General features: G+C 40.9%; 1 protein-coding gene across 2 annotated transcripts in view; it reads left to right on the forward strand.

Annotated features, from left to right (window-relative positions):
* The window catches only part of TBXAS1 (thromboxane A synthase 1), a 197,101-nt gene that overhangs the window by 50,982 nt on the left and 121,081 nt on the right, over window positions 1-25,038 (forward strand). The window contains exons 1-2 of one of the 2 annotated variants that reach the window (XM_033161797.1): window positions 946-966; window positions 1,049-1,101. In XM_033161797.1, coding sequence (XP_033017688.1) covers window positions 961-966; window positions 1,049-1,101 — 59 coding nt within the window. In that variant the 5' untranslated portion in view covers window positions 946-960. Of the gene's footprint in view, window positions 1-945; window positions 967-1,048; window positions 1,102-25,038 lie in introns of those variants that run through there. The other variant, XM_033161799.1, reaches the window with a different exon arrangement.

Below are 25,038 nucleotides of genomic sequence, written 5' to 3' on the forward strand. Positions count from 1 at the left end.
CACTCACTGTAAGAATATAGTATAAAAAGAAAAAACAGCTTCGCCTCCAAGCGAAGTGTTTAACCCTTCTTAATTTAACTTTTATCTATGCATTCTCTGCCCCTTCAAAATGGATAGATAGCCCATAACCATTTCGGCATACGCTTATCCATTTATGGCATCCTGACATCTGATATACCGGTATTTGAAGCTGGGTTTCCTAACAATGCAAGAGCATAGCAGGACAAGGCTATGGGTCAGCACAGCCCTACTTACGGAGCAGCTACTGACTGCTTCCATTCTTGCTTGCTAGAGTGCACAGAGAAGGTATGTCCCAGTCCGCTCTGGATTGAAGAAGCTGGATGCCTGCAGATTGTGGTATCATCAATGGACAAACAAGCCTTAAAAACTGCTTGGGACATCTGTATTCTTGGGAGCACAAATGAAGGAGTGTGCTGTCTGTGAGGTGCACCCCACAGTATGCTTTGCAGTGTCTCTGGGGTACAATTGTTAGCGGATCATGCAGTGCAGCTGTTTTTGGGTGGTGCGGTGTCTAAAGGAAAGAGTTGCCTGCAGAGGCCACACAAGGAAGTATATATGAGAGAGATGTTTGGCTATAGAAAGATTCCCATCTTTCTGCTCGGAGCAAACTTTATGAAACTATGCATGGCATGGAGAGAGCAGATTGAGAAATGTTTTTCTCCCTTTCTCATAATGGACATCCAGTGAAGTGGGAATATTCAGGACTTGGGTTGCTTTGAAAGAAGGTTAGACAGAGGATAAAGCTATCTATGGCTGCTAACCATGATGGCTATGTTCTACCACCATAGTTGGAGGCAGTAATTCTTCTGAATCCCAGAGAGGAGAGGAGAGGAGTCCTGCTTGAAGTTTTCCACAGGGATCTGGATGGCCCCTGAGAGAATTGGATGCTTGGCTAGAGGGGCCATTGGCTCTTCTTGCGTTCTCAGATTCGATTTCTGGATGAAGGTTGGTGAAGTAGCAGGAAGTTCAGAAAGAATGGTGCAAAGAATTGGTGATAACACTGCAATGTTTCTTTATGTCCATACAGGGCTTTTGGGAAGAACACAGGAAACTGATAAATGAATATGGACCTGCTTGTGGGTAAGGAGCTCTTGATTTCATTTGCTGTTGTTGTTTCCCTGTTCCCAGCACAATCCTACCCAAGTCTATTCAGAAGTTAAGTCCTATTGAATTCCATGGGGTTTGCTTCCAGATAAGGTAAGTAGGGCTAGGATTGCAGCCTGTGAGTTGGTTTAGCTGTCAATTCTGGCATGTTCTAAGATTTTCAGCAAGATAGAATAACATAGGAACCAGGGATTATTATCAAATGTTGCCCAGAAGTAAGTGGATCTTCCCAGCCCTGGTTCAACACTTGGACCACTACAACTCCGTCTCTAGACTTGACCTTCTACTTCTGGTGGGCTTTCAGTCTTCTTTTACTTAAAAAAAAGAGCACTGTAGGAACATCTTTCTGTTTGTCCACCCAGTTGTTACCATTTTAAAAATGATGGGTTTTTTTTTTACTAGCTCTTAGTACCTGTGTTTCATACTCACATTTCAAAGGTGATGGGGGTTGTGTGACTTTTTTGATAAAACTGAGGAAAAAGCAAATGCAAGAATAATAGGTGAGGTGGCGGGGGAGAGCATATTATTGTCAGCTCCAATATGGCTGGGAAGCAAAGTTGAGGGCTCTTGAGTGCACTCATAATGAACAGTTTACTCATGCCTACGTTTTGTTTTGTTTTCTGGTGTCCTCTATTCTGGGTTAGGGAGGGTACTATGCACAGGAAGGTGATGGCTGGCTGGTGAAGAACCCTGTGTGAGAAGCAGGGAAGGGAAGATACCCCAGGGTGGGAGGCTGGGAGAAGAAAGGGAAGTTCCCAGGTGAGAGCTGGGAGGGTCTATCCGCTTTTGTGTGAGATCTATCTCTGATAGAGGGCTTTGCATTTTTCTTTCTTCCCTCTTCTTTCTCTATTTTGTTTTCTATATTATTTTTATTTAGATTAGTTTTTTTATTGTATTGTATGTTGAAAAGTTTCAGTAATAAATAATAATAATAATAATAATAATAATAATAATAATAATAATAATAATAATATTTTAAAAAAGAGCAGCTGCAGGTTGAGGATGGGGAAAGTTGGCTGCAAGGCAAGTCAGTTATCAAGGATTGAAATTTGCACTTTTTGCTCTGATTCTCATGGCCACTGAATTTGCATGTGGATTTCGGAAAATCGCAGCATATTTTAATTTTGAAGATAATATTTCAATTCTGAATAACTTTTCAATGAGCTTCTGCATGCCAGTGCTAGGTGCAGCTTGCGTTTTTAAGACAGTTTTTTTTTTACAAAATAAAACATTCAAATGTCATATTTCTGTGATGTTAAATACCAAACATCCCCAAGAGGTATATGTGTAATCATTTTAAGCCCTTTCTGATGAAGAAGAGAGACATGTTAATTATTTTAAGTGCTGTTTTCTTGGTACTGCAATATTTTAATTAGCACTGAAATGTTGGGAAGGAAATTCTTACTCAGTTTAATAGGCTGTCTTTCTGTTATCACAGAATATTATAACATTATGATATGATAAGGATATCATAGAAATGTAATAAAAACTATTAACTACTACATTTGTTCAAAATTTAGGAACTTGCCATTCACTTCAGTGTTTTACACATGTTCACGTGATTTTTTTGCAGAACTTTTAAAGAAAAGTTCCCGTTGCCCAAATCCTAAAGATCATGCACCTTTTCTGTTCTCAATCCTTACCTTCTTTCTTTTTCCATTAGAACTTGGATTGTTAGCTCTCATGTGGCTTTTAAACACTCCAGTGGACCATTCCCTCTGTTTTTGAAGTATGGTAGCCAAAATGGACAAGATAGAAATACTAATGGGATTTGAGAAATCCCCAAGTTTGCAGAAGGACAGTCACTCTTCAGAGGGAGCCTTCAAAACAAGCCAGTGAGGATTGAACAGGCTCAGGAGCCACACAATGCTGGCTGACTGTTGCAGGGGGAATAAAAAAACTGGGGGGGGGGGGGGAGAAATGCAGTGGAGTATTTTGAAAAGTTTCAGTATTATTATTAATTATTATTATTATTATATTACTGATCTTATTAACCTATTGCTTCTCTACGCTTGCCAGAGCTACATGGAAGGCTTAACACCTGCTTTGCACCTGTGTTGTTGTTGAATTTATACTGTTACCAATAAAAAATAAATAAAATGATGGAAATCATCAGTTACGAGTGCAAATTGCAATAAAATGTCCCATGTCCAGCTGACTGGAATAGTGAACAAGAACATGTTTTACAACTGCAACATTCTATTGCAAGTTGCACTCGTAACTGATGGTTTTCATCATTTTTTGTTTTTTATTGATAACAGTGTAAATTCAACAACAACACAGGTGCAAAGCAGGTGTTAAGCCTACCATGTAGCTCTGGCAAGCGCGGAGAAACAATACGTTAATAAGATCGGTCAAAATATTAGATAAAGGGGGAAGAGGTGACAATAGAGATGAGAGTGTGGTGGAAGAAAAGCACTGATCAAGGGGCAAACAATATAAATCCCAAAGTTCCTCCGAATAAAATCATATTTAGATGGGTCACCCAATTCGTAAATGTCACAAAAGGCCACCAATCCGCAGCAAAGTCCTTTGGGACAGGAGCACCTCTTGTCACTTTAGGTTTGTGACTCAGCCTTCTCTGAAACAACAATATACAAAGCTCCCACATAGATTATTTTCAACACATTAATGTCACAGCTCTCATTCCGTGAATATTTCCAACATTTGGCTGTGCTTACACAGAAAAGATTCAGAAACTCTTCAGACACCCCGTTTTCAGCTTCTTTTAATTTAAATATGTAAAGTTGGAATAAGAAAAAGAGGAAGAAAGAGGAACCTGCCTTATATTTGTCAATCTCGTTTACCTGTTGTCTACTCTGACTGGCAGCAGCTCTCCAGAGTCTCAGGAAGAGGTCTTGCACGTTGTTTGATCTCCTCTGTTGCCTTTTTACATTATTCACAAAATTGAGTTTGAAAATTTAATATTTCTCAGCAATACAGAAATGTGCTACTTGGTAAAAAGTTCATGCTCCTTTCCAGTACAGTTTCTGTTGGCAGATATTGTCCCTAAAGAAATAATCTCTCTTTACTGTCACTCTTAATTCGCTAGAACACTGAACTTGGATGAGACTGGGAGGGTACTTTCTTTACCGTATATTGCTGCTTTAGTCCATTGAAAACTACAACCCACCAAGTTGCTTTTAAGGTTTGGTTGTTGTTCAGCATGAAACAATGGAATGAGTCTCAAAATGTTGTTTAAAAACAATGGAAGAATTACAAACATGAATTAGGGGACTGTATATGGTCTGAAGCTCAACATCAAAAAAACTAAGATCATGGCCACTGGTCCCCTCACCTCCTGGCAAATAGAAGGGGAAGAAATGGAGGCAGTGAGAGATTTTACTTTCTTGGGCTCCATGATCACTGCAGATGGTGACAGCAGTCACGAAATTAAAAGACGCCTGCTTCTTGGGAGGAAAGCAATGACAACCTAGACAGCATCTTAAAAAGCAGAGACATCACCTTGCTGACAAAGGTCTGTATAGTTAAAGCTATGGTTCTCCCAGTAGTAATGTATGGAATTGAGAGCTGGACCATGAAGAAGACTGATCGCCAAAGAATTGATGCTTTTGAATTATGGTGCTGGAGGAGACTCTTGAGAGTCCCATGGACTGCAAAAACATCAAACTCATCCATCCTTAAAGAAATCAGCCCTGAGTGCTCACTGGAAGGGCAGATCCTGAAGTTGAGGCTCCAGTACTTTGGCCACCTCATGAGAAGAGAAGACTCCCTGGAAAAGACCCTGATGTTGGGAAAGATGGAGGGCACAAGGAGAAGGGGACAACAGAGGATGAGATGGTTGGACAGTGTTCTTGAAGCGACTGGCATGAGTTTGGTCAAACTGCGGGAGGCAGTGGAGGATAGGGGTTCCTGGCGTGGTCTGGTCCATGGGGTCACGAAGAGTCGGACACGACTGAACAACAACAACAACAACATATAGTAAGGACAAAAACAGTGGTTAGAAAATGTTGCTTTCGCCTTGCCTTGCTGACATATATACCCCATTTTGTTGTTGCAGCATTAGACTTGTAATTAGGGCCATACCGTGATTGAAGAAATTTTAATCAAAGCGTTGCAATCTCATGTATGTCTAGCTACTCAGAAGCATATTCCATTCACTTCAGTAGGTCTTACTCCCGTTTCAGTGCTTGTTGGATTGTAGCATAAATGTGCATATCATAAAACTTTACTTCTGAATAAAGGGAAAATAATGTTTTCATGCATAAATGCCACAGCAGGTGCCATGTTAAAAAAGTTATTGTCTCCTGGGTGAAAGTAAAGGGGAAATACCTTTGTCTTGTATTCAGTTTTTGTAAGTATTTTATCTTAAATACATGTTTAAATAACATGTATTTCCTGATTGCTCAGAATGCCTTCTTTGTTAATTTAATAAATTTCAATCAATTATTCTTACTGATTAGTTGATTAAATTTTGCACTCTTGCAATGATTTTGGGGAGGTGTGTTTGCATAGTATTCCAAATGGCACCAGGTTTGATAACCACACTTACTCAAAGTTCTCCTCTATCCCTAATGACAGAGTTCATGCTTTGCTTGCAACAAACTACTATGTTCAATCCCAGCATCTCCATATAAGTCTGGAAAAGACTCCTGGAGAACAGCCGCCTGGGCAGCTTTGAATGCTGGACATACCTGTCCGATTTATTTTAAAGCAGCATCCAATGTTCCTATCCGATTTCGCTCTCCTGTTGTGCAAATGAGGCAGCTACTTGGTGAAGTGCCACTCAGAAAACATTAAAGAACCGCAAACCTTTACATGTGCAACTTTCGAAAGTTGGCCAGTGGTCTTTTACTTTGAGGTGCTGAGTCCATTAAATATCCTGTTCTGACCATCACTAGCAATATCTGCATATTAGTCTGAGCAAGTATGGCAGGCATTCTAGAGAAGTGCTGCTGTCAAAATCTAGACAGATGGACAAGTTCCCATGATGAATATTTGGTGAGGGAAAATTAGTACTTTTAATACGAATTTTAATGCTACCTGTGCATATTCCCCGAAACCATTACTAAAGTTGGCTTTTTAATTTTATAAATGCATTTGCAAAACTATCCTGTGGTCTGGCAAATGCAGAACAGCTTATAAAATCTCCAGCTGTCAATAAGAGTGTAGCAAGGCGTTGCCCTTTTAGCCTGTATCAAAGCCTTCCTCCTTTCCAGGGTTAAGTATTGTCTTCTGGAAGCTGCCCAGGGAATGCCCAAATAGTTCTTTTTGGAAATGGATCAGTGAGTGTATGCTTAGATAGGCCTTGGATTCTATCCATTTTTAAATACCCGATCGTTCACAGCCCTTTGAACATGTGTCTGGCTTGGCAAACTCCTGCAGCCCTGCCTTTGATCCATATGCTCATATGGTCCTGACGCCATGGCAAAATCCAGAGGTCAAGACAAAGAGCAGAGGCACTTTCTGGAAGCATTGGATTGAGAATAATCTGTTGTTCTTGTCCCAGTTGATTGAGGAGGATAACAGCTTCAAACAAACTGAGTTTAACCTTCTGGTCACGGCAAGCTGGCAATATATTCAGTTTGAAATGTTGCTTATTAGCTAAGTTTGGCCTAGAGGCTTGTAAGGCGTCTGAGGCTCCCCCCTCTTTTTCTTTGAAACACTTCTGAGGCATGCTGTCGTAATCTACACTTTTTTTTTTTACAAAAAAAAGAGAAAGAATCAAACCTAATTTAGATAACATTTGCCACTGCTTGAATTAACCACTCTAATTTTAAAACTTCATTGTGACATGCTAGGCCCACATCTTAATAAAAAGGCATTTTCAGTGCCAGGTTAAAGATTCCTCGTTTCCTGGATGTTGGAGTGGGTTATCATGTCATATATATACTGCTGTTGTTTTGACATTGTTGTTGATGTGATTCTTCCAGTTGTTGCTTTGTTAATGTATTAATGTTTTTAACTCTGTTTTTTTATTCTGTTCTGTAAGTAGTGTAGACACATGCCAGCAACAATAGCCATGTGTTTCCATTGGCACCCCACTGCCTTTATCCATCCTGAAATTAGTAAATGTGCCAACTGTTGGTGCTGTTATGATTCCAGTGTTTAATTTTTAGATATATTGTGGGAATACTCCCAGGTGTGGCACAATTTCGGCATGATAAAAGAGCTAGGATTACCGGTAACCTTCCTTTGTCTGCTTTCTTGAAATGTTCAATAGGCATTTTAAACCTAGGCCATACACCTTATTTCATAGCACTATTTGAACATCATGTGTTCAGGATCCACAGAACTGTACTGAAAACTAAAAAGGATGACTACAGCAGAGATGATTGCAATTAAGTGGTACATAAATTGTCAAAATCAATAAATATTAATAATACAGTTGGACGGTGCAAACTCACTATGGGGGTACAGATTCCTGCAGTAGGTATAGCATATATTTCGAAAAGCATCAAAAAATGTCCGGGATGTATGGCAGCCTATATCGGAAGAGTTGAGATTTTGCCCAAAAAAGCTCAACAATTTTTTTGTCTGGATTTTCACTTCTTGCAACATGGCAACCCTAACATACAATGTAACATACTGGTACAATGTAACCTATTGACATGTAAACAAAGGCATTTAAATTTTATTATTGGACTACTGGTGGTGGCTGTTTTTGTAGAGTGCACATACATCTATGTGCGCATGCAGTATATGCCTGAAAAACGGCTGAGCATCATCCGCCATCCTCTCCTACTCTCTTCTCCAGGCTCTCAGTTCTTATGAATGCAAGTATGTGGAGCATTGTATGTATAGTTTGACCTGACAGTCTTGGAGGAGATACAGTGCTTTACACATTCCCGATTGAAAATGACTTCCAAATGAATATGGAGAGCAAATACCCTTATTCCCACCCCCATCCCCAGGATGAATATAGATATTTGAAACTGGAGCCTGTATTATTATTTCCTAAGGTCACTTGAATCATTTGACTGATACAATCACAATTGTTTTCTTTTTGTGTGGACTGGTTTCCTTGACAGCAGGATGTCAAAGCAACTTTTCAGCTTCATTCACGTCAAAACAATATATGCCTTCTATTCTGAAAGCCCTCAGGTCTTGAGAGGATTATTTCAATCACGGTTTTGTAGGTCACAATAGCAGGCCCCCCCTTTTCGGAAATGAACACAGACCCCTTCAGTTCTCAGGGTGTGCTTGAAAATCATATATGGAAGGTCTCAGTAGAAAGTGGGGGGAGATATTCACTGTTCAACTCATGTAATTGCATATGGTGAGGGAACATAGCTCAGTGGTCGAGCACATGCCTTGGGTGCAGGTTCAGTCCCTGGCATCTCCTGTTAAAAGGAGATTAGGAGACAGGTGATGTGATCTGGGTCCTTGGAGTGTGACTGCCAGAGTAGTCAGTACTGATGTACAAATGGTCTAATCTGAGGCATTTTCCTGTGTGTGATACTGTCTGTTTTGTGTGTGTGTTGTTGGATGACTATAAAATATAGCTTGATGGGTCAGAAGCAGTGGTCCAGCTAATGGAAGATTTATCTTCCTCAAAGATCTGCTAGATAACTCCTGGCTGACATTATGCTCTATTTATGTACAGTGGTACCTCGGGTTACAGACGCTTCAGGTTACAGACTCCGCTAACCCAGAAATAGTACCTTGGGTTAAGAACTTTGCTTCAGGATGAGAACAGACATTGTGGCGCGGCAGCAGCGGGAGGCCCCATTAGCTTAAGTGGTACCTCAGGTTAAGAACAGTTTCAGGTTAAGAATGGATCTCCAGAACGAATTAAGTTCTTAACCTGAGGTACTACTGTACCTAATACCCAAACTTTACATTACTGCACTCATTTCAATAAGGTGAAAGTGGTAATAGGTGGTAACTTAAATCTTGTATTTATTATTTTGATAAAAGCAGAACGTCTCACCTACCACACACTCCATGCACGCCACCTTCTTTTAAAACATCCTTCTACAACATTTTACAACACATTTACTTTGATGCTTGCTGCATAGGCAGTCCAGAACTAAGAAACTGTATACATATGTCAGCAAGGAATAAAAATTATGTCAGATTGGATTTATTAATCATAGAATGTCTGATTAATCAGGTTAACAACTTAGAGAATGGTCTTCTTAATATATTGGACAGTGCCTCTTATCACCAGAATACAACGGGGAGTACCACAAATCTAAATCTTAATTGGAAATTAGTCCCCTGGATTATTATTAATATTTTTTTTACTACAGAGAGTCTCCTGATTTTTGTTAAAGATTTATGACGACTTCAGTGGTTTGGAACATGTCTAAAGCTGTGATCTGCAGCATACGTATGAGTGAAAGAAGCAGAATTTTAAAAAAGAGAAACAAAAGGTAAATGCAAGTCTAATTCAGAAATATAATATCTTGAAACTAGACAGAAATGCATGCAAAGAAATTTATGGGAGGCATGGTGGGAGGAGGAGAGAAAATTCTAACGCACGGGCAGAAATCCTTGAGCAAGTGACTTGGCACCATTTTGGATAGAGGCCCAGGTAGCTCCCAGGAGACACAGGGCCTTTTCAGGTGTAAACCTGGCATTGTGGAACACCCTCCTGCCAAAGGTTTCTGGAGTTCCCACTCTGCTATCCTTTTCCGAGCAGGTTAAGACCTCCCTTTTGCTTGCTAATATGCGTGTCTTTGCTGCTATGTTCATGGTGTTGATGGCTTTTGCTTTTTTATTGCATTTCCGTTCTTAATTGTTTTAGGATACTTCTGCTCTCTCATGATTTGATTGTTACGGGGCTTTTTTAATATTGTACACTGCTTCGGAAATTTTGTATTGAAACTGATACAAAAACCTCGTAACAACTCCCTGCCATGTGGGAAATTAAAGTTAAGAGAATAGGATCTAAGAATCCCCCTCCAAATAATCAGCTGCTGACCTTTTGAAAAGAGGATCACTCAGCTTTCGTACTGAAATGAACAGTGCATGTTATCTCCAAAAGGAGATCACCCACAACTAATTACATCTCACAAGGCAACAGGGGCAGTTCTTCATGTTTAATGTTTTCTTGCTATGGGGGGTGGGGAATGGCTCCTTTAACATCTGTTGTGGATTGGGGGTTCATTATTATATTTTTAGAAAGCATATCTTCATTGTAATACCCACATTGTGCTGAGCTGAATACAATAATTTCAACTGACTTTTTAGAAATAACATTCCATTTTTTATGTATGTCAATAAATTCTTCATTACTACTTTATAGGGTTGTTTCCTGCTTATATAGGTTTTAGATTTCACTCCCCCCCCGCCCAAATCTTATTGGTCCCAGAATCAATTTCGTGCAGCTGCATTGTATTAGTTAAACGAAGAAATATCCCTTCACCTTTTCCTCTCTCTTTGCTGGGAGAGGGAGGATTAAATCATCTTTTAGGGTTGTGTAATATTAGCCTGATGCTATGAGCACTGTCCTTTGTGTGTTTGGTAGGTCTGAGCCTTAGCTTTAGCACAGTAGCATCCATTAATGTGCTTTCACTTCGCTTGGCTACAAGTACATTTGAGGTCCAATGATACAGAAAAGGCAACGGACACATGCAGAGAGTTGGGATGTGAAACATGAATGCAGTGGTAATGTATATAGCCCTAAATGGTCTGGGTCCAGCACTGCCTCTGGGAACATAGTAAGATGCTTTATACTGAGTCAGACACCGGTCATCTAGCTCAGTATTGTCTACACTATACTCCCAGCCCTACCTGGGACATGCTGGGCTTTGAACAAGGGACCTTGTCCCACTGAAGCACAACCCTTCCTCAAATCCCCAAGTTTTATTTATTTAGAAGACTTGAAAACTGCTTGATAGAAAAATCTGTACAATAAAATTGAAGGTAATAAACGATGTTAAAATTCACAGTTGAAAGCAAATATATACATAAAACCATATATATATATATATATATATATATATATATATATATATATATTATATATATCTATCCATCCATCATTATTAAAAACAAATCAGTAAACCTTTTAAACAGATAATTCCTGCACCTGCTCTTCAAACAAGCAGGCCTTATGCTATATTTCTGTCTACTTTTGAAAATCCACTAGTTTAAAAACTGGGTTTGCTGTGTATTATTCAGGAAACAAGATGGTCAAAATCACTCATTTGCTTGTAGAACCTAGGACCAAACTAATGTGATCAGCTGTCTTTTATTTAGTTATCCTTCAGAGCAGCTGAATGCCCCCTCCAGATGGAAATTGCCCCCCCCCCCCACACACACTCAGCTGTTCGGGAAAAATAAGATACCTGTTTAACCTGTATTTCTCTCTCTCCCATAGCTATTAAAGCTGCAAAGTTAAATGTGTGTAAGATAAAGGCAAGGATTGACTTTTGGGGAATGAGGGAAAGAATTAACTCCCTCTCCCCCATTGCCAGTGTGAAGGGTCTCCTCAGTGCAACTGTTTTAAGTACGGTATAAGTTGTAACAAACAAACAAAAATCTAATTGGGTCTCTCCTACAATCATGTCAAGGTGGCCAAGAAATCTGCACTTAGTTTGCAGATCTCAGACTTAACCTGTACAGTGCCACAGGTCTCTTAGGTCTTGGAACTACTAACTGAGTTTCAGGCAGAGACTTGTGTACGGTTCCCAGAAGACTGGAGCTGTAATCCCTTCATCTTCTACTTTATGTCCACCCTGCAGATGACCTTAATAACGTAGCTTTAGAGAGGGTTTTTAAATACAGTGGTGCCTCGCAAGACAAAATTAATTCGTTCTGCGAGTGCTGTTGTCTAGGCGAAAATTTCGTCTTGCGAAGCACAGACGGGAAAAAAGCGAAAATTTCTCATCTTGTGAGTCGCGCCCATAGGGAATTTCGTTAGCGAATGCCTTTCGTCTAGCGAGTTTTCGTCTAGCGAGGCATTCGTCTTGCGAGGTACCACTGGTGTGTGTGTGTGTGTGTGTGTGTGTGTATAATATATATATTATATATATGTATTAGTTTTATGGAATCTCTGCACAGAGGCAGCATACTCTGAAATACCAGATGCCAGGGACAAACAGGGGGTTGTTCAACTTTATGGCCTGCCTATGACCTCTCAGAGATGTCTGGCAAGTTGCTGTTGGAAGCAGAATCCTTGACTAGATGGTCTTGGGTTTGAGCCAGCAATTCTTCCATCCTCGATTTTTCTGCTTATTCATTGCCTTGGGTTTTCTTTCTTGATATAGCAGCATTGTTGCACGCACCCCAGTCTCCAAGCAGTGAAAATTGCAGGGATCCAATGCTTAACCTACAGCAGATCCAGGATCTGGGTCCAACAGTTATTCCTGACTTGTGATAACCAGCAACCGATCCTCAAAAGTGCATATAAACAAAACTAACCATAACCCCCTCCCACAAACACACTAAAAACCACAGAATGTTTATCAATAGTAATAATATTGATAGAATGAGAGGGACAATGTCCCACTGTACTTAGCAGGACAGGGAGCTTTGACCAAGTTAGGGCGAACAACTTCTGATTTTCAAACCCACCCACCCTGGCTTCCTTGGATTGTGGGCTGTGAGGGCAGGGACAGGCCAAATGGAACCAGGATGGTCCACGAGGGTTTGGGGTGCCATAGGACAGATTCGGAGCTGGCTGGCTTTAGAGATCCCAGTATCTGCCCCTCAACTCCAGCACAATTTGACCAGTAATATTCAGGCTGGTTTAGCACTTCCGATAACAAGGGGCTGACAGTTGTTTGAAGCAGAAGCGACAAATGTTCAACCAACGTAAGAGAAAACAAATAATCACTTTATGAGAGCAATGGGGAAAAAAACTGAAAATTCATAGAACAGTGGTCTCTTGATCGCTCCCACTCTGGCCTTCTTCATTTGTCTTGGGATCAGATATATAATAGTGTTTTCTTCCAGAAAACAGTAAGAGAGTTTGTATAATTTAGAATTATGTGGTAAACAGGCTAAGCATGAGAGAGACTGTGTCAACTGAGTGAGCACATGCCCTAGGGGATGTGTTGGACACCAGCAGGGTCAATGTAATCTATTTTGCATGGTTTTTTTTTTGCATGTGGCTGGAGATATTCAGGAAGAACACCAAACTCTCGTTAAAGTTCTGACTGCATCAGCAAAACAAAACAAATCTGCAATTGGCTAAGAGATTAAATAAAAGGCCATGCACACAAATGTTAGTTGGCAACCTAATGGACAAGCTATGAGCCCAGCTGGAAGTGGTGCAGGAAGAGAAGCTGTGTAGGGAAAATAGGGGGGGGTGAGGAGAGGAGAGATGGGACAGGAGAAGTAGTTGTCCTCATGTAGCATGGAAGCACAAAAACTGAATGCTGAGAATGTTCATGTTCAGTGTCACTTTTCTAGAAAGAGGTGCCAGAACTCATCATGATTGCCTCCCTTGTTTTCTTATACAGTGGTACCTCTGATTACGTACTTAATTCATTCCGGAGGTCCGTTCTTAACCTGAAACTGTTCTTAACCTGAAGCACCACTTTAGCTAATGGGACCTGCACCACTTTAGCTAATGGGACCTCTAGCTGCTGCTGCGCCGCCAGAGCATGATTTCTGTTCTTATCCTGAAGCAAAGTTCTTAACCTGAGGCATTATTTCTGGTTACAGGTGGGTAGCCGTGTTGGTCTGCCATAGTCGAAACAAAATAGAAAATTCTTTCCAGTAGCACCTTAGAGACCAACTGAGTTTGTTCTTGGTATGAGCTTTCGTGTGTATCTGAAGAAGTGTGCATGCACACGAAATCTCATACCAAGAACAAACTCAGTTGGTCTCTAAGGTGCTACTGGAAAGAATTTTCTATTTTGTTTCTATTATTTCTGGGTTAGCGGAGTATGTAACCTGAAGCGTATGTAACCCGAGGTACCACTGTAATGGCAATGGTGCCCACTCAAGAGGTTTGGCAAGTTCCAGCTGAAAACCCCCCTCTATCTTGATTCTATTCATTGATCATTGTACATGTGTACTGTAGACTGTGTGTGCCCTTACACAAAAGGTGTGAACAGTGTTTCCTTCTGCAGAAATAAAATGTCCAATATTGTCCTGATCCCCTGGCCTACCTGGCAGATAGGTTGCCAAGACGAAGTTCCAAGTCCAGAATCCAATCCATGCGGTCCAAGTAAGCCAAAGTAGTAGTTCAGCAGCCAATCTCAAAACCCAAGGAAAATCCCAGGTGAGGTCCCTCAACATGGGCAATTGAGCAGACATAGTATCTCAGCTCTGCCGCTAATGGGACCTCTGCCGCTGCCTTATAACTGTGACTGCTGATTGCAGCATCTGGGCTTGATGAGGCAGGTGACCCTCACCTGCTCTCAGCTTGCCCCAGCTGAGGAGTCACATGCCTCCTTCCCCACCTGGCCAGCTATTGAACCAGGCTGCAGGCCCTGGCCTGCCTCTGCTTGGGAGTGCTCTGCTCACTGTTCCCTATGCCTTAGGACTTTCCGTGTTCATGGGATGGGGGCCTCTCTGGTGAGGGGTCCCGCTGCTCGGCTTCCTGTGCCCTAGCCCCTGCCCCGTCATCCTCCTCTGTCATCCTGTGAGTATTGTCTACAAAAACCTCTCAGTAATAGAGGGGAGGTTTCATTTTATAAATACTGTGTGTTTTGAGGTTCTACATCCCTAACTCTGAGACAATGAATGCCTTGCTCTGTTTAGCCCCATCATTATCAAATCCTCCGGGGGGAAACTCATTCTTTCAAAGAAATTTCATCCATGCAGAAATGTAAGTTACTGTTATATAGTTGACCCTAGTTAAGTTTTTCTAAGAGTGGAGAATTCACAGAGAAGATTTTGTAACTGTAAAAGGAGATGCATCAGATGAAGTGGACTGTAGCCTAGGAAAGCTTACCCCATGATAAATGTGTTAGTCTTTAAGGTGCCACAGGGCTCTTTGCCATGTTTTCTGCAATAGACAAGGCTGCCCCTCTGGAAATGTTAGAAGGGGAGTGCAGCTTCATAGCAGCTTGAAAAAACATGGCTCTGTATTCCCAGTTCCACTGAGAAGCTGATAATAGTAATGGGCTGAACCACTCAAGGAATGTCAGCCACGACATCACAGAGAGGTCAGTCAGGCATACACTATGTTTTAAAAAATGCAGACAAAACAAACTCCGGTTCAACTGAGTGAAAATGTCACCGCCGAAGCATGGGTAATAAAATGTGGGCAAATACAATAGCAACTTGGTGGGAAAAGCATTTAGAAACCCTCTGCTTGCCAGTGTTTGCCAAGATAAAGTACTGCAGACAGTTTCATTCTCTCCCAAGCAGGGGAGCTGACCTTGTATCTTATTAGGATCACATTCCTGTCCAAATGGAGTAGTAAAGAAGCACAATCCTATTAACAGCTTTCATGGCGTATTAATGAAATGAAATACTGCTTCAGCTAATCATCACCAGCCATATATGACAAATACTCACATGTAATCATGTCAACTTGTTAGGCTGAAAAGAAGCCAATATATATATCCTTGGGATCCTAAGGCCGCACATCCTCTGAACCTGTCATTGATAGCGGTGTATTTCATAGTCTTATCCCAATAAATGTTTTTCAACTGTGTTGTAGAGGTTAGCTCTTTGACAGTCCCCCAGACACAATTCACAAAATCAAACTGGGGTGTTAAAGAATATTGGCCAATTCACACGTGGTTCTGGTACTATGTATATTGTAGAGGAAAGTTCTGGTTTCTCAAAAACTCGCACGTCACGGATAGAAACTTGAATGTGAAAATGGGTGGAAGAGTATGGGCTTTTGCATAGATTTTATGTGCGGAGTGTTTGAGTAATAGGAACACAGGAAAGTGCTGTTGGACTTTTTGTCCAATGTACCTCATATTGGCTACTCTGACTGGCAGTGCCTTTCCAGGCTGCTTGTCAGAGATATGTATTTTGCACCACATGATGCCTTAACTGGAGATATGAGGGATTGAAACTGGGGATTTCTGCATGTGCAGCGTATGCTTTACAAGTAATACACAATTTGCTACTATTAATTCACTACTTGTATACTACTTGATTTATAACTCTTGGCTCAACAACCCAGTATGCACACTGAGGAAAGCTATATATTATTTTGTAATTTAATGTAATAACCTCTATTAATATAGCCCCTATTATTGTTAAATAAATAAAATAACAATAATGGCCTTCTTCAACATGCATGCTGGGTTTGTAAAACCGCTTTGGGGTTATTTAACCACTTTGAGGTTTTTTTTTACAGTCAAGTATATAAATTTCATGAAATAAAAACAAATAACATAAAGGATCCCCAAGTGGCTTGTGGATAAACAACAACAGCAACACAGAGAAAATACAACATAAAATTAGCAGAAAAACAAATTGAAAGCAGCATCATTAAAAGAATTGCATATTTAAAAATAAAATAAAAGCAGCCCCATGGTTCAAAAGATTTTCCTGAGTTTTTTTCCACTGCCTTCCCAAAGGCCAGGCAGGTTTCCCTCTGTTGCTCACCATATTCTGCTTCTAAAAGCATGGAACATGAAGTGGGGGGGGGTATGCATACCCCTAAACATTTTGTGAATCTTAGTTTGGCCTAATTGAGTGGCAGCATTTCAATATGAATACAGTGGTAAAATGAGAGAACCCCTAAACCTTTTGTAAAATTTATTTTTAGAAAAAAAGCACTGGAAGCACTTGTGTTGTGGATGTATGAGTCGAAATGACCAAGTGTAAAACTTACAGCCCAGTGTGGCTTACATAAAATTTTTTTTTAAATATTTACGCAATAGCATTAAAAAAAGCATTCTAGTGCAAATTTTAAAAGTGATTTTACAAACCCAAAACACATTGTTAAAATGGCACGTTTCGGTGCAATTTTGCTTTCGTGCCCACACAGCTACTTGTAACATATGGGATATACACATTAAAAAAAAAAACACTTAACCCACCAAAGAGTGGAAAGTCAGTTGTATTTCTGCATGAAGCTTACAGAGGAGTAACAATTAAAGTCCTCTGTGCATTAGCGTCCTTGAATTACCAGCTCTTACTGACCCTTAAGAGAAGCAGGTGTTGTTGTTTTTTTAAGGCTCTTTTGGGAAAACTGTTTTTGGAGAAACTGTAAATGTAGCATTTATTGAGGATTTGCTTTAGCAATGCCCTGTACTTAAACTCCTTAAACCTCTCTTTTTTTCTCAATGCTTTTTATACAGCTCACGATAAGAATGTTTTTTGTACAGTATGGGAATGTGGGATGGCATAGAGACTTAACTTTTTCCTTTTTTTACAGTAGAGTAGACAGCACTTTCAAGGCTAGGGTTTATGGAGGAAATGATGTAGTGAAAAGTTTGGTGATGCATATAGTGTATGGAACACTTGAGTGTGACATTTACAGCAGAGAGTTAAAAAGAATAGCTGCCTGTGTGCATTCTCATGTAAAACTGTTGTTGCAGCCTTGTCTGATTTCATTACCAGGAAGGAAAAGAACAGGAGAAAGGACTGGATAAATGGGATTATTTTTCCCCAGACTTCCCCCGGTCGTTACTGTTTCTATATAGTATGTCCAAATCTAACATATGAACACTATTAATCCGACATGGTTAAACCTGGGAAGCTCATCTGGTCCTAAATACCCATACATTCAGTTTTATGCATTCTTACTTTGGAGTAAGCCCTCTTGATCTCAGTGGGACTTACGCATGCATAGTATCAAGCTGCATGGGCATCATACTGCAGAAAAAAGGCTTCCATAAGACTGCCACTTTTTGTTCATTACAAAATGAGGGGCAAGGGTATGTATGTCCTAAATAGTTTGCTGCATGCCATTTGCCGTTTCTCAATTTGCAATCTGGCCATTTTAATATGCTTCAAATGCTAAGCTCTGGCTCCCGAGATATCAAATGCATTCAGGATTGCAGCAGCAGCTAACACAACAAATGAGTAGGAAGGTCTGGAGGAGGTACTAAAACCTCTTTAAAAAGTAAATACTCCTGATGCGAAAGAGGGTTCCTGCATCTTTGACAGCTGTATAGAAGAGGCAGGAACTCTGTTCTCCTTTGCATCTGCCAAAGGTTGGCTTCTCTGGACAGGTAAACTGCCCAAGCATACAACGGCCTTGCATGGAAATTCATACTTTAACGTGCTATTACATGGCAGAGCTTTCTTCGGTTGTTGTTTTTCGTAATAGATCTGGCAGACATGGAGCTCATTGGTCCCTGAAATGCCAGAAAGTATGATGACATCATCCAAATAAATGATAACAGATTGATGTAGCAAACCTTGAAATGAATCCCAGAGGAAATGCTGGAAGGTTTATGTAGAGTTTCCAATTCCAAGGAGTATGACGTAAGGCGTGATTAAAACATGGCGCCCCAGTTGTCCATATCTATGTCGCACACAGGTGCTAGGATGCCATCTTGTTGACAAGGTGACAAGCACCTATATTTTCTGGCCGGCTTAGTGTTTCTACACACCAAAGACCAAACTAGATGTGACAGGGCAGCTGTTAATGTGTTGACCCTTTTGTATATAAAGTAGGATTGAAGCGGTGTATTTTTTATGCGCAAAGGGTGTATGGAAGGTGAGGTGTGCCCCCTTCTCTGCCATGTCCTACTGCAATCTGTTCCTTTAAGCCCCCCCCCCCAAAATCTGGCTCTAATACTGGAAGCAAGATGGGGGGAGAAGATTGCTTAAAGCCCTAGAGTCAGGCAAGGCAGGGGTAGGGGGTGACTTGCACTCCCTACCCCCCCCTCAATTCTTACTTTATGTAAAGACTGGATCCCTCTTCATCCCTGTTTTAGATACAAACAAGACAGAAATGTGATAAACCAGGTGAGCTAGACCAACCCACATGTATTTTACACTGAGTTAACTATCATTACGAACAATTGGATGACACTAGGTGTTAGATAGACATACCAAAGATACAATGCACTTCACTTTAAAAAAAGGAAGCGACCAGCTTTTGTTGCTTTATGTTGCTATATTTATTAAGAGCTACTAAAATAATAGCGAGCGCCCTTAAAATACACTTCCCCATGCAGTCTAATTTGAATGTATCCAAGAATGGCCCTTTATCCTTTGCTAAAAGAAAACCTTTCTGCCCCCAACCCCACCTTCTGAATTCTGAAATGGAGTCTTTGTCTATGTAATAATCTTGGAAACCTACTGGAGAATGCAAATACTGTACTGACATAAAAATAAGCATGCAACTGTGCTGTTCTTTTTAAGATGCACACAAACACCTCAGGTTCAGAACCGCTGTTTTTGTAAAAACTGCATCTGGGCTCTGCGTCACACACCACTTTTGTGCCAAAGAGTCAACATTATGCATTGCAAGGGGACCCGGGGCTTTATTTGCAGCAGGTCATTTTGCTGACCCCTGAAATAATTAAGCAAGTGGTGATGGCCTGGTGTCTATTTTTAAATTGAGTAAACATTTGTGCTTTACTTTCTCTGTGTTGTTGTTTTTACCTACCTGCTGTCAATGAACGTATCTAAAAATAGGGAACAGAATGGCTTAGGTTGTTCCTCTGTTTTCTTTAGAAATGAATGACACTTAAGAAAGTAGCATTTTCCTTCGGCATGTTTATATCCCGCAGTCTTTTAATAGACACCCACCCTTGCTTTTCTCAGTGTAGTTTCCTTCTCTCTTAGCCAGATAAAAGATAATATCATTTTCCATTGCATTTGGATTTTCAGATGATCTCTGGTTGGCTTTACCAGGCATCTAGTAAAGAAATAAAGCAAAGCCTTGTTTCCAATCCCCCTCTGCATCCCCCCTCCCATTTTCTTTCCATTATGATCCAAGCAATGTGTTTGAATTCGGCATAGAGCTGATAACAGATAGGCAGATCAAAGCCGTCTGCAAGTTGATGGACCGGCTGTAAATGGAGTGAATGGGGCACAGGTGTTTTCCCACACAGATGCCATATTGAACAAAAACAGCCCTTTATGTAGTACTTGTCCTGTGAAGCAAAGCAAAATCTGAAAGGAGACCATCCTACTGTGTTAATGCACATTGTCTCAAGCTTTGGCCTTTAATGGTGTGTTGATGAATGACAGGAGATGTTAGAAAGGCCATTGCTTGCAAGTTTTGGACCTAGCACAGGTGAGTCACAATCTAATGCAAAAGGGAGATGGTTGTTTAAAAAGTGATTGCTTGCTTGCAAAATGGTCCATGCCCTTTATGCGCACCAGAGGCAGGGAAATATCCAAAACATTACACAATATGCAAAGGAGACTTTGTGTAGTAGTGCAATGAGAGGCTAACCTGTGGATAAGGAAGCACCCAATTCATATTTTACCACATTCCCAATAAGTGGCCTTTGGCAATGCATTGCGTCCCAATGTCTACCCCTCACTTGCTAAAACAATTTGCATATAGCGTTTTAAACACCCTATATACAAATGCTAATTGTTACTATGATTATTATTAGCATAATCAAATCCATTGGATTGTGCAACTGTGGAACAACACAGAAAAAGATAATCCAGAGTAGTCCCTTTGTAGCCCAGACTAGTCTATGCAAGGAAATTATGGTTTGCATTGGAAAATGATGAATGATAACTAGTTGGATGAATGCTTATTTAAACCCTGTGTATTTTGTAAAAGCACAATACATCACTGAGGAGATGGGCAGTGTTTTGGCCCTTGAAGTCTTATTAGATAAATTTACTGGAGAATGACAACTGATTAGCAGACATGTAATCTAAAATATATAACTATTTTCATCAATACGATGGGTGTTGGGCTAGATTTGGTGGGTGTGCTGCCCTTACACTGTGGTGCAATCTGCACTGAAGCCCTTTTCATTTGTGAGTCACAATTGTATGCAATTTCATGGAACACAGCACTGTTATCTCCCCTGTTTATAACACCACTGCATGCTACATGCTACTGCGAAGTGTTATAAAAAGTGGGAGGGTCTTAATGTGTACTGTAACATGCTTCTTTATCGCACAGCATGGGAAGCAGATGGTGCTTGAAGAGTCCATTTCTTTAAAAATCACCTTCATACCGTGCAACTGCACACCTATGTAGACAGTAGATGCAAGTCAATGGAGAGAGCAGTCTCTCCATCATAGCTGTCAACCTTTTCCTTTTTTTGCGGGAAATTCCCTTATTCCAGCCATAGCTGGAATAGGGGGAAGGTTGACAGACTCCCCAGAAGGGAAGGCAAAAAAGAGGGAGGGTTGACAGCTATGCTCTCCATCAGCTTGCAATAAAGGGAGAGAGAGAAAAAGGCAGGAACTCCAGCAGGGGTGGGACATTCGGTTCTGACCCCTGAGGCATCCACCCCCAGCTCCAGCCCACCAAAGCCTCCTAAAAGCGAAGGTTTGGGAAAAGAGCTTTTGAATTGAGCACAAACTGGGAAAGGCCGAACTGTAGCAAATATCACTGCTGCATGAAAACAGCAACTGATTTTCTAGAATAAAAGAACTAAATGGAAAATCTTAATAAAATTTTATTAAAATGAGATTTCCTTACTTATCCAGTGATCCTGTGTAATACGTTGCCTGAAGCCTCTGGGCTACCTTTGAAACATTATTGAAAACATTAAAACATACAATTTTTTTTTTTTGCAATAATAACATTCCCTCTAATATTTCACAGATGATAGTAGGGACATACACTTTAACGTCCTAGTTCTCATACCAAACCTCCCCAACCCCACCCCACCCCTCACGTCACACACATTTCTAAAGATCTTCTGTGTCTTTTGTATCATGTACAACAGCTTTTGCGAGCCTGGTGCTTTCCAGATGTGGTTAGACCACAACTCTTGTCAACCCTAGCCATCGCTGGAGCTGATGGGATTTGTAGTCCAACGACATCTGGGGGGCACCAGGTTGACCTAGGCTGCTGTACTCATGAAGTCTGCTCCTGGCTACCTGCCTCCAATTTTAAAGCATCGGAGGCTGCTTTAACTTTTGTTTAAAGATATATTAGGAAAAACACAATTGCCTTAAAATAGGTTATTTGACTGTTCAAAATATGCCACCTGTGTGAGGCCTGGCAGGCTGTGCCTGGCATTGGAGTGTTCAATCACACGCGCTGGCATCGGAACACAAGGTGTAAGCCCTCCTTATGCGGAGGTTTTAGCTTCAAGGCGACCCTGAGGAGGGAACTTTGGCCTTCAGGAATGACCGCTGGAGCAAGCTGCACTAAATATTGAGAAGGATCGCCAAATGGCAAAAATATGCATAGTGGTCACCCAGGGAGGGACAGGTATAAGGATATGGGGGGGGGGGGAAGGAGCCTCAGAGCACCTGTTTGGTACTCGCCCTGGTAACTAGAGACAGTTGGGAGTTTGTATGATAAAGCTGCATCTATTTGAGGCCCTCGAACAGTTCACCTGCTTTACCCACAAGAAAGCTACTGTATCCCAGCAATCTGGTTTATGGGAACAAAATCTCTTTGGCTCCCTCTAGAGCCGAAGAGAAAGAACTGACGAGCTCATAGGCCCCTCTGGCTTTTTAGGCTTAAAGGTCTGTATAACACTGTTGCTTTTATATATTGCAACAGTTTTGGGCTATTGCCCTAAATTAGAACAATTTCGGCATCCTCCTTGTACCACCATTTAATTTGATGCATGTATACAGGGTGAGTCCTTTAAAAGAGGCCCCGTGGATACAGAGTACACATGTTCCACGGGGCCTCTTTTAAAAGACTCACCCTGTATATGTGTTGTTGTTGTTTTAACTGAATGGTCTTTCAGAGATCTCAGCCACAGCAGTGCAGATCTCAATGGCCTTGCATCTTCTACCACCAAGAATTCCAGGTGTCCAAACCAGCCATTCCCTCCTATGTTTCACACTATACTTTATGTGTTTATACCTCAGATAAATCTCTTCGCTGGCCGATTGGCTGGTTCTGTATGTGGAATGACAATGTGAGATCACTGGGTGCTGAAATAGATGGGCCACTGGCCTGATACTGCAGGCTCTTTCTATGCTTTTATGGTTAGGATGAGCGAGAGAGAGAGAGATATGGAGAGATGGAGGTTCCCGAAATATTCCCTTAGCCGTGAAACATGCTGTGTGTCCTTTTTATTTGTTTGTTTTTGCATTCTTAGATAAGATTTTATTAAGGCCTTTCACAATCAGAGCTGTAGCTAGGTGACCTTGTGCCCCTGGCAGAACTGTCCAGATTGCACCCCCTAGCCACTGACAAATTAGCTCTTCTTTCTGCCTCTCCTCCCACCCCCCAATTCAATTCACCCTCTATTTAAAACCTTTTCTTATGAGGCAATAATCAATATTTTATTTACAGACATATTTATGGACATAATTTTAGCCGATTTTGCGCCCCCCCCTTGCCTGCGCACCTGGCAGGGGCCCACCCCCTGATGATGATGATGATGATGAATAAAAGTCAACCATAGTCTTCTTCCAGTCCAACATCATTAAGAAACATTCTGTCCTTATTCCCTAAGAGCTTCTTCACTGTGATTATGTATTAAGTCATTGATCCAGAATTACTTACTTATTGTATAGTCATTAATTCACACTCAAATCCATATCTTCCAATCCTACAGAAACATGGTGTGTTTCCTAAAGGCAGTACTGGTAGTATAGGTGGGGAGGGGCAGGGGGAGAAAGAATCAGTATATATGAGCTCCTTGAAGAGCAGGATATAAATAAATAAAACTTATTACCGGTAATTGCAGCAGAAGTATGTTGTGCTCTTTTAAAAAAATAATTTCCCCACTTTTTTGGGGGGGGGATTACTAAAGAATAAATAAATTGAATACTACTTTGCAACAAATTGGTTTGGAATGACACTTATTTGAATATATATATATATATATATATATATATATGAGAGAGAGAATGAATGAATGAACACCTGGAGTTGGATCCAGTGGTGTGGCTTAGTTGACAGTAAGGGGAGGGAAGCATTTCCCAGCAATCCCCCCTCTCTTCAGAGGCTCCCTCCCCTTGTCCTACTGCTAAATCTGCAGGAGGGTCCCAGAACCTTCTGAAACAAATTTGGGGGGGGTGGGGAAATGCAGAGGGGAGTGGGGAATCACAAAAAAACACTCTCCAAAAATGTCAAGGTCATGATGACTCTGCCTGGATTCCCCCCCCAAAAAAAAACGCTATCTACATCTCAGGGAAGGGAAAATGTAAATGCACATAACAGAGAAATTGGAGAAGCAGTCATCGTTGGAGGTGAAAAAGAGTGCTTGGTACCTTATGTTTTTGGATTCCCACCAATACATCTTTCCTCAAATGAAGATCAAACCTTGCATGAAAGCAATTTCACTGGTTTTACCTGTATTTTTTTTAATTCATTTGTGCTTCAGTGGGTTTTCTGTTTTCATCCTTATCCCCCCCTCCCTCCCACAAACTCAGCACCTTCCTGTTAAATAACTGAATTCATCATGATGACACTGGAAGATCCTATGACTCAAGTACAACAGAATAGCTTTTAACTTCATTGTAGGCTGTCACCGTCCTCAGAAAGATCTATTACGGGCGATGAGTGGAAATGTGCAACCAATTTGCTAGTTCCAATACATTTTGATCCAAATAAACATAATGTGATTCAGGTTTTCATAAAGAGTTTCATTTTATGTTGTCCGTTAAAGTTAATTTCATCCCTCTGAAATGCTGCTAAGGGAGCATCTGTGGCAGATTAATATTTCCACCCACTGACTACAGTGTGAGAGTGTATTGGGTGCAAATTATTGCTGAATTTCCTCATGTAGCCTTAATTTTAATCTTGCTAGAATTTGGGAGTGGGTGTTGTATTGTGTTGATGCCTTGTTTATTTGGTGTGTTTGTCTATGTCATGAGTTGGTATACTGTTCAATCCTCACTCTGTTGTTTTTGTTTAGTCGTGTCCGACTCTTCGTGACCCCATGGACCAAAGGACGCCAGGCACTCCTGTCTTCCACTGCCTCCTGCAGTTTGGTCAAACTCATGTTGGTAGCCTTGAGAACACTGTCCAACCATCTCGTCCTGCCATCCCCTTCTCCTTGT

The sequence above is a fragment of the Lacerta agilis genome, chromosome 10, assembly GCF_009819535.1.
Source record: "Lacerta agilis isolate rLacAgi1 chromosome 10, rLacAgi1.pri, whole genome shotgun sequence".
Lineage (NCBI taxonomy): Eukaryota > Metazoa > Chordata > Lepidosauria > Squamata > Lacertidae > Lacerta > Lacerta agilis.